The sequence below is a fragment of the Alligator sinensis genome, unplaced genomic scaffold (genome assembly GCF_000455745.1).
Source record: "Alligator sinensis unplaced genomic scaffold, ASM45574v1 scaffold21_1, whole genome shotgun sequence".
Lineage (NCBI taxonomy): Eukaryota > Metazoa > Chordata > Crocodylia > Alligatoridae > Alligator > Alligator sinensis.
In genome coordinates, this window is record NW_005842445.1 from 9,450 (window position 1) to 19,968 (window position 10,519).

The following is a 10,519-nucleotide window of genomic DNA, read 5'->3' on the forward strand; positions in this document are numbered from 1 at the left end:
GAGCTATGGTATGCCAGGCAGGACCATCCAGGACAACCTGTTTCTGCTGCATGACCTGCTCACGGCTGCGGAGCGTTTTGGCCTGGATATCAGCCTGGTCTCTCTGGACCAGGAGAAGGCCTTCGATCATGTGGACCACTGGTACCTGCTTGGCACCCTTGGGGCTTTTGGCTTTGGGCCTCTTTTCATCACGGCACACCGGGTCCTGTAACATGATGCCTCCAGCCTGTTGAAGGTGAGTGGTGTGCTGTGCACCCCATTCCCCATGCGTTGGGGCATCCGCCAGGGCTGCCCCCTGTCGGGCATGCTTTACACCCTAGCCATCGAACTGCTGCTGCACGTTCTGAAACATGGCCTGACCGGCTTAGCCCTTCCACCTGCATCAGGCCCAACCCCCCCCACCGATGTGGCTGATGGTGTACGCGAACAATGTGACAGACCAGGAAGACGTGCGGGACCTGGTGGACTGCCAACGCACCTACAAGCTCGTTTCATCAGCCCACATCAACTGGGGCAAAAGCGACACCCTCCTGCTTGGGGTGTGGGCTGGCACACCCTACCCCGGACTTGCCGGGGGGTGTCACCTGGCACCAGGTAGGCCTCAAAACCCTGGGGGTGTTCCTGAGGCCACCGGCCTTTGCAGCCCGCAGCTGGGAGGACCTGGCAGAGGGGTTGGAGGCCTACTGTGTCTGGGTCCTCATCGCTGAGTACCTGGCAGCAGCGACCCTGTGGCACCAGTACGCTGTGCTGGACCCTCTGCTGGAGCTGTTTGAGAGACTGCAGCAGATCCTGCTGGACTTCTTTTGGGGTGAACAGCACTGGCTCCTGCAAGCTGCCCTCTACCTGCCCACCACCGAGGGGGGCCAGGGCCTGATTGACCTGGCGGCCTACCACCTGCAAGCCCTCCAGTGGCTCCTGTATGACAAGGGCCACCTCCCATGGTGGCAGCTGGCATACCAGTTCCTGCACCGAGTAGGGGGCCTCGACTTTGACTGGGAGCTGTTCATTCCAGACCTCACCTTCCTGAACGGGGCAGTCCTCTCCTCATTTTACCGCAGCATGGTTCAGGCCTGGCAGACTGCCTTCCACCTTTGTTCCCAGGCCAGGTGCCTGCAGCTCCCACAGGTGCTTCAACCCAGCACTGCAGCATGCGATGCCAAGTCTAGCCTCCACCAGCCCCATGCCCACCCTCATCAAGGCACACACCACCTGTGCGGGGCACTGCCTGGACCCTGCTCAGTTGGGCTGGCTTTCGGCTGAGGCCCTGGCTGCCTGGCTGACCCTGCACTCCATCTGCACCATAGGCCGATTTCTGTGGGCCATTAGGGCCACCCTCCTGATGGAGTTGGCAGCCACCCTGGAAAGCTACCTCCAGGTACACTGGGCCCTCCCCAACATGTGCGATGCCTTCCCGCTGCTGCCAGTCATCCCCTATAGATGCTGGGATCTATAGGACATTTGAAGGGCTATTGGCTATTCACATCACCAGGACAAGGCTCTGGGGACCATGGGACCATTTTTCTTGGTTTTCTATGCTCCATTCTCCAGGCAGAGCACCACTGGGCAGAAGGTGCTGACTCTCCAGCTGCATTTTAGAGTCAGTGGGTGCTGTCTGAGGTGCTCTGCTCTATGTCCCCCAAGGGTACACTTGTTTTGACCATTTCACCCACTTGGACTTCCTGTTTTCATCCCCCATAATCAGTTGGACCTTTTGTCTCTTACCGCCCCCAAGTGGTGACCTTATGTAACTTGGTGAGCTTGAACCCACATACAAAACAGTCCAAATACAGCCTGAAAGACACAGCACCAGCATCCCGAGCACCTGACCAGCAGCATCCTAGGCACCAAAACTACACTGAAAGACAAGAGCACAGGGACAATGTCTGCCTGGGATCCAACTACCCCCAACACAGGCTGAGACCCTTCCTCTTGAACCCCTGTACAGGACTGAGCAGGAACTCCCTTTGCCCCACTCACCTGCTGCACAGCTCATGGGATCAAGCTGCTCCAACCCAAAAGACCTGGTCACTGCTGTTTTCTCTGAAACATGCATATCCCCCCCCAGTGGGGAAGCAACGGTGACAGGCCAGCAGCCATGCCTTGTGTCTACAGGACAACGCTTGACACTGAGCCACCCATCCTCCTTCCAAAGGCAATCCCAACCTGAGTTCACCCTTTTTCGATATGGACCTCCCCTGCCCTAAAGAGACCAAAATAGCACATATGACCATTCCTGATACAAGCCATCTATTCCTCAAGCAAAGGGACATACAAGTGGTGGGAGATGGTTTATTTTCCGAACGAAGGTAACATTCTTCTAGCAGATAGAGGACACAGAGCCTCGCAGAATAGCGGTGGAAACCTAAGCCCTTAGGGTTCCTGCTGTTGGGCACGACCAGAGCCTGCCTTGTACACAAGAGTGGGCATCTGTGCCTGGGCATGAGCAATCACCGGGGGATCATGGGTGTTTCTCTATCTCTGATTTCCATGGGATTATGATGCCCTGCACAGCTGTACACATCATTAGTTCTTGGATCTTTCTGTTTGCCTGAGGGGTTGCCAAGCTACTGTGAAATCCCAACACAGTCAACAAAAGAAGCAGCATGAATGTAATGAAGGTAGGAGGGTCCCATCTCTTCTGGCTCTGGCAGTTGCAGCTTGGCTTAAGGGGAGAGATTGCTGTTACCTGGCAAAAGCATGAACTGAAAGAGATGACGGAAGGGGCTGAGGTTTGTCTCTGTCTATGTGACTTCACAGACAGCCTGGGGTTAGCAGTCGAACTGCTCCAAGATGCAGTTTAGGACCCTGCTGTCCTCCCTGTAAACAGCTGCACAACTTCCAGGGATTTTAACTGCTGGATCCATTTCCATTCCTGAGCTTCGAGCTCCTCTTTCATGTGCAGCGATCTCCTTGACCATCCTCAACCACATTGTCTCTCTGGTGGGTTAATCAACTTTATTTTTAATTTGTGCCTCCTTCTTCTTCTTACAAATGCAGAATTGATTTTCTCCACAGCCTCCAGGTTTCACTTTATCACCTTGCAAATATGCACAAGCTCCACCTGGATAATTCTGAGGACTGGGAACTGAGAGCACAAACCTGGAAGGCAAAGCCACAAGCTACAGTCAGGTCTATTCTTCTGAGCCCTGTGTTAGGACATAGAGCTGGGAGTTCTCCCTGCTCCCAGCACTGACTGCAGGGGATGCTCTCAAGCCGTGACCCAGAAAAAGGAAGGTTAGAGGTGTTTTGCAGCTCAAGCCATTACGACTGGTTTGATGAGAAAGAGGCAGGGGAAATTACACCTAGATGCAAATGCTGCATTTCAGTGCAGAGCTGAGTACAACTACAGCAGCAGTGCCTGGAGCTGCTCCTCTGTTGGCTACCACTGGTGGTGCTGCCTTCCCCGGCCCTTCCTCAGCACTAGGCAGCCATCGTGCCCACCCCACAGCTCTGCCTTTTTCTGAGCAGTGCTCTTTGCTGCACTTAGAAGGGCAGGCAGACATTTTGCAGAACGATTAATCCCCTCCACCCCTCCAGTGCTCCTGGGGATGGCAGGAGGCGTACCATGGGGGTGGTTGCTGGCCTCAAAAACCCTGCAGGAGCAGTCACAACAGCAGAAGCTGACCTTACCCGCTGAGGTACAGACTAGCAGTCAGCAGGTGGAGACAGTAGAAAACTGGGAAACAGGTTGGTTTTTTTCCACAGTATCTCTCATTTCTGGTGTAATTTCCTCTGGCAGAGGAATGGCATCTGTTACGTTTTGTGTTTTGAACCTTGGTCTTACACACACACACACTCACACACACACACACACACACACACACACACACACACACATATACCTTCTCAGGTATAAGAGTGAAGTGCACTACCATTTTTAATAACGAATGCGTGTGCCACATATCAAAAGTTTGGGAACCACTGCCCTAGTGACACAGACTTACAGGCCAGAGGAAAGAGCTGAATCATCCGCCCAGACCCACTTTGCCTTTCTTGAGTCAAACAACAATCCAATCCAGAATGGGTAGTAGTATAGGCTGCTTCCACGATCTTCAGCATATTCAAAAGACCTTGTGGTTAAGAAACTCTGCACAACAACAGGATCAGATGGAATGGCAGTGAGTTATCTAAAATACATGGAGAGCACCAGAGAGCACAATACTATAACCATGAGCCTCAATGCTGAGATTCCCCCCTGTAGAAAACTGAGTAGCCTGTACCTGCATAAGACCCAGGGCCAGCCTGACCAGATAAATACTCAAACCTACTGCGGGTAATACTGTAGGATCAGACACATGGCTCAACCCAAGCACACAGCACTTTGGAAATACAGAAAAGCACCTGTGTGCATAGAGATAAATCCCTCACTGAATCCTATGCTCCCAATCCTCCCCACCCCCAGCCCCACTGAAGCTGTACCAGAAAGCAGAGCCCCAGAGCCTGACTCCTGCCTAGCTGCATTCGTACGGCCACATTGTACTGATACATTGAAGGAAACACTCATTTACCAACTCTTTTTTACTCTCTATCTTGAGCAGCTCAGCAGATTGAGAAGCGCAGGATGAATTACATTGCTCCCAAGTTCCTCTTTGAGGAGCAAACAGGTAGGACTTGTCCTGCTTGGCTGTCCAGAGTGCTGCACACTTCTCCCCTGGAACAAAGACACACCACAAATCAACCCACCACTTCCCCTATTGCCCTGTGCCGGGCATGTTGCTGTCAGGAACAAAACGATTTTACCCACTCTGATCCTCCACCTCATGTACCTTATGGGCCCTACAGTGCATTGGAGGGGAACCTTCTGTTTCATACACCTGAAAGGGGATTGGTCTTCCCCTCCAAAAATAGCTGCTTCACTGAGTACAACGGCAGAGAGTGGCGCCCACAGCCTTATGGGTGAGTCAGGAGCCTGACACGCCCAGACAGAGACGATCCCCCTTTCTCCACAGCTCCCCACCAGCAGGACCTCATGGCCGCATCTCCAAGGATATCCCTCAGCCAAGGCCAGTCCATCTTTGGGTGGTGATGTTGCATCATGTACAGGACTGGACCTGCACTGTGGAGACAACAGCCTATGATTTACCTGTGTCCTGGGGCTGCATTATTGATGTTCCCTGCAGGCTGGGTTTTTGGTAGGATGTTGGCTGAGAGGTGCGCTGCTCCCCTTCCTTCACAGGGCTTTCCTGCTCTGTGCCCGGCTGACACACTGAAACATCAAAACACCACATCAGTGCCTGTTATTCATAATAAAGGCTGCAGAGGAGTTTCACAGATCTGATGCTCTCTCTTGTGCAGTGTCACACACCCCTTGGTTGCACTAATACTGTTTGCACTTACAGCTCCTGGACATTTTCTGGTGGAGCACTTTTTCTTATTGCAAAGATGAAGATTTCTCAGAATTGAGCCCCAGTGCACAAACAGTCATTTTGACTACACGCTCCATGGAGCTGGGTCCAGTTGGCAATGGAAACCTGTCTTGTTCCTAGGATGCCCACCTGGAGGGAGGCAAGGGAGTTGGTCTCCACCACAACTTCCTTGCAGGGCTACCTTGGAGCTGGGCCTCTGGTGGCTTTCAAGCTCGCCCTGGGGCTCTTTAGCTTGGAAACGCGCAGGCTCAGGGGTGATCTGATGGCCACCTATAAGTTTATCAGGGGTGACCACCAGTATCGGGGGGAACGTTGTTCACCAGAGAGCCCCAAGGGATGACAACTAGGTCGAACGGTCATAAACAACTACAAGACCATTTCAGGCTGGACATAAGGAAGAATTTCTTTACTGTCCAAGCCCCCAAGGTCTGGAACAGCCTGCCACCGGAGGTGGTTCAAGCGCCTACATTGAACACCTTCAAGAGCAAACTGGATGCTTATGTTGCTGGGATCCTATGACCCCAGGTGACTTCCTGCCCTTTGGGCAGGGGGCTGGACTCGATGATCTTCCGAGGTCCCTTCCAGCCCTAATGTCTATGAAATCTATGAAAACAGAAAGCAGAGGGATTGCATTTTGGTAAGAAACGTGGAGGCTCGGGTTCTGCGCTCCCATCTGGGGCTAACCAAATATCAAAAGCTTTGTTTTGGGGGTGGGGGGGAGGGGCTTGGAGTTGTTTTGGGGGGGAACGTTGTTGTTTTAAGAGCTGAAATCCAGGTCCTGCCCAGCTCAACCTACTTTGGGTGGCAAAAGCATTATGACTGGGCACAGAGTAAAGTGCCTAGAGCACCTGTCCCAGTTAGCACAGATCTGCTGATGTCAATCCCACACAGCATCAAGGGGTTCACAAATCAATAGTATCACCTGTCTGCACCACAGCCCAAGCTCGTATCTTCAAAACAATGCTCACTTAAGGAAGCAACCCACAGATGGGGATCTGCCGGGCTAACAATCTGCTTACAAAATCTATGACTAAAGTTGTATTTTTCACTGCACAAAACAACACAGATTTGCCCATATGACATAGCACTTGGAGTGTATGAAAATACTTCCTATTTTCCAAACATGGGCTTCAGGGCTGCAGGCCAATTCTCTGCTGCGTTGATGAACTTAGCTGCAGGGAGCTCACCACAGCTAGGACCTTTCATGCTAATCTGAGGCTCCAGCCCAGAATAGCCACATGTGTAGAAGCTCTAGTGGCTTATAACAGAAATAGACAGGTATACAGGAGCCAACACACATAGCATATAGTCTGCTAAAGGGGCTGAAGAAACCAGCAGTGAAAACCATAATGGAACTGTGACCTCAGTGTTTTCAGACCAGACTCACTCTGTTACTATCAAGTGTGACCCAACGCAGGTTGCAATGGTAATGAAATTTATACACTGCATCAAGCTGCTCTTGCGGTGCTACTGGGCTTTGGATTTAAGAAGACATCAGTAGTTATGGGAGAGTCTCCACTTGAATTGTGAGTGGGCTGCTTGTGCTCTGGGTCCAACTCAGAGACTTCCATATAAAAGCAGCCTAGAAGTGTGTTTTGTAATAGAGATGGTAACTGCTCAGATGTGGTCAGTATAATGTTGGTGCAAAAGCAGACACTACAAAACTAGAGAATTGCATCAATATGATGTGCAGGGGGCAGCTGAACTGCATAAAGGAAGAGGCTGATCTCTGTTTCCCTGGCTTCTGTGCAGTTCATCTTACAGGCCAGAACTAAACTCATTTACCATGTCCTAAACACTGCTTAATACTGAACACAGCCCACAAACACATCTAGTATTTGAGTGACATAATACTGCAAGTAATACCATATGTTAGCCTCTTCTGAGATCCATTAGAAAACACTTCCTGCCCTCAAGAGTTTTGCAAGGACTCCTCTCAGATCCATAGTGATTCCTTCTGTATGAACTTACCATTGTACCCCAAAACTGCTGTTGCTGTCAATAAAATCAGGCAGAGAATCCCAAGAACAAGGGTGGCAAGCTGCCATCGAAGAGGTGTAGCTGAAGGATCTGGTGAAGAAATAAAAATAATGCAAGTATTGACATCAGTCAAACACAGAATGCCCTGCATCAACCTTGAAATAACTTGGCAAGGGAAAGAAGGAAGAGGCTTATGTGGGCATCTTTAAACATGTCTCCTAGAAACAGCTGCACTTGTTGAAAAACAGTGAGTGGGGTGACTGAAAAACAGTGAGTGGGGTGGCAGGGGAAAGAGCAGTATGTGAAAGGAAATGACCATTGGTGCCTTGAGATCGACCAGGTCTTAGGAAAGTGTCTTGCAAATAGCAGAGCTCTTTTGGGGAAAAACATGTTTGAAGTCTCGTGTGTACAGTCATGGAAACAGATGGTGCAAGATCAGCAAGAGATAAACAACTGACTGGCACAGCAATCCAGGGCAATGCTACAAGGAAAAGAATATATCAGACAAATGCTTAGGAGCTGCGTCTGCTTATGTCTCTCTCCTGTTTGTGAGCATGCTGGACAATGCTAGGGTGTCATCACTATTGCATGCATATCATCTGCAAAATCTGGAATGCATAACTCTTCATTTGCAGAGCAGTCAGGCTGACATAAATATTCTAAATATGGTCTGTTCAGATCACAAAACATGAAAATACTGAGCATCATGCCAACTGGATTTTACAGTCAATTGGATCATCCACAACCAGGTTTCCGTTATATATATACATAAGCCCCAAATTTGCTTTTCATGAATGCTCAGGCACTGTGCCTGGATATTAGTGTAAAGGGAACAAAAAAGAGTTAAAATGTGCTCAAAATAAAGTGTTTTTTAGCATTTAATTGAATGCTCCTGGGAGAAAACTACCTCAATCTGCCAGTTCAACACTTAGTATCATATCTGAAGCAATTCTTCCCACTGTCACTCTCTGTGTTCAAGTACCAACTATTAGTAGCTCCAGTGATTAACATTTCATTGTGGCACTAGGGGGCAGAGGTACATACACCATGATACTTAGCTACCTTGCCCTACAGCTGGTACACCATAATATTTAGTGGCCTTTCCTTACAGCTGGAACCCTAGGTACAAAGTAGCACTGTCCTGGCAGTGGGAGGTAGCCAAGGAGCAGATACATTGGGAAAATGTCCAATGGCCAAAGTACCTTCTGTGACTCCCTGAGGCAGGCTGAGAGGTGATTTTCCAGACACTTTGGAGAACATGGAGGAAAAGAATTAACATTTCTTAATTGGTAGTTTCCTGGTACAGTATTTAATTGGAATAAATGAAATGAGCATTGGAACCATATAATGGATGATAAAGGAAAAATAAAATGCTGGTTACAAGCTTCAGGGCTGCACTGTGCAACAGTATTACTCAAGTGAGAAGCCCCATGGGGGAAGTAACATGCAGCAGTTGGATTGAGTACATAGTGCACAACCTGGGTGTGACATGTTTTTTGTGTCTATGGTGGTAATGGGGGCAGATGAAAGCCAAGTACTCTTGTCAAACCATGACAATATTACCTTTATTTCTCCTCCGAGGGCTTGGGCTGTCTCCAGTCCCTCTGCCCTCTGTCTCCTGAGCTCTCGTGCTTCTCTCCTGCTCAGGCAGGTTCTGAAACTTCAGCTCAGAATAAGTTGTCATATCATCCTGTATCGCTGGTGAGGTAATAGGAACAAACGGTTTAGACAAGAATTTATGGGGGCTCACAAAACAATACGGCCATGAACAAGATGCCTATAGCAGGGTCCCTGGTTTGTCTCTTATCCCATGAGGGAAGACAATATATAGAAAAGTAATTCAAAAGGGAGACAGGAAACAGCTGTCACAGCTCAGGTAGATGCAGGAGCCAAAGCCAAAGGGCCCCCAGAAATATCGCATCTCAGATGGGGGGAAACAGAAGAGAATCCAGGGCCCAATGACGAGGAAGTCCCAGTGAATGGGTTATAGGCAGTGGAATATACAGAGATGCTGTGAGCTCACTTGGTTTTGTGATCACTGGAGAGGCATGTGACTGAGGAATTGAGAGCTCCTCAAACACTACTCAGACAAATCAAAGGTTTGGATATTTGCTGCTGATGTTTTTTACCAGCTACATGGAAATATACAGTAGTGTACAGCTTTAACTCTAAGCAGTATATACAGTGGTAACCCCAGCCATCATATTATCTAGGAAAATGCCCTTACGACTGAGGTGTTGGATTCAACCGGAGGTAACCCACTGATTGATTTTCAAAAGCCAGACTTGACTTGTCAAAAAGTGATGGAGGCTTTTTTCTGGGGAATCAAAGGGATTAAGGCCCAGGCTCTCACCTGCTCATGTGCAAGAGCAGGACTGAAGGGATGAGGAGGGCACCAGAGCTGCACAGCACCTTGGGTCCTATGTGGTGCTTGGGAAGAATAGAAGCTGTCCTTTTGCTCAAATGTTAAACAGCTACAAATTGAGACATCTCAAGCAACCTGAAGAAGGGCCTTGGCCAAAAGTGTCAGAGGTCTGCTTCTTTTTTGTAAGCAGGTTTATTTGATGACAGTTAATACTTATAATAATGATTTTGAATTTCTACCTCAAAAATACAATATATCATTTTTTGAATTATATTTGATTCTGTGCTGTACCTTTCTTTCCAGGTTTCTTCCTTTTAGACCGATCAAATTTCACATCCAAGTAGGTTACCGCATGCTCACTCATGTCCAGTACTAGGGAGAGAGAAATTATACCCTGGGTTTGAGAAGGCTGAATCAGTTGGGTGGTACTCACTGGGGAACTGCTAAGCTTCCTAAACAGCCTGATCCTTTGAGATAACTCTAGGAGGGGCTCAGCTTTCTAGCATGTTATACTCTGTAACCACTTTAGAAGATAAATCAACATTCAGGGAAGATAATGTCTGCAAAGTCACTCAGAAGTTAGAAGACACCAGACTTACTGTGGCCTACACTATTAAATCAGCTCAGCTCTTCTGAGTTATCATGAATTAGAGCAGCGCATACTTTCCTCTTGCCTACCCCTGTCTCCAGGTTCCTTCAGTGCACAGCATGGATGGTGTTCACCAAGTAACCATGTGTTCAGAAAATTCTTTGTGTGTGTTAATGAGTCACTATGACATGTTATCGTCATAGTCCAAAAAGCACATTT

At 48.9% G+C, this 10,519-nt stretch overlaps 1 protein-coding gene across 1 annotated transcript; it reads right to left on the reverse strand.

Annotated features, from left to right (window-relative positions):
* Nucleotides 1-2,945: 2,945 nt before the first annotated feature.
* On the reverse strand, nucleotides 2,946-10,075 carry LOC112551375 (C-type lectin domain family 7 member A-like). Its single transcript, XM_025212105.1, has 7 exons — nucleotides 10,003-10,075; nucleotides 8,910-9,044; nucleotides 7,338-7,436; nucleotides 5,084-5,206; nucleotides 4,509-4,651; nucleotides 3,945-4,087; nucleotides 2,946-3,099 (listed from the first exon to the last, which is right to left on the reverse strand). The coding sequence occupies exons 1-7, from the start codon at nucleotides 10,073-10,075 to the stop codon at nucleotides 2,946-2,948; spliced, it is 870 nt and encodes a 289-aa protein (XP_025067890.1).
* Nucleotides 10,076-10,519: the final 444 nt, after the last annotated feature.

Coding starts and splice junctions, on each gene's coding strand:
- LOC112551375 (XM_025212105.1), bottom strand. CDS start 10,075: ATGAGTGAGCATGCGGTAACCTACTTGGATGTGAAATTTGATCGGTCT. Junction 9,045..10,002: donor GAAGAAACCTGGAAAGAAAG/GTACAGCACAGA, acceptor TTACCTCACCAG/CGATACAGGATGATATGACA. Junction 3,100..3,944: donor TCAGCTCTTTCCTCTGGCCT/GTAAGTCTGTGT, acceptor TTTGCCTTCCAG/GTTTGTGCTCTCAGTTCCCA.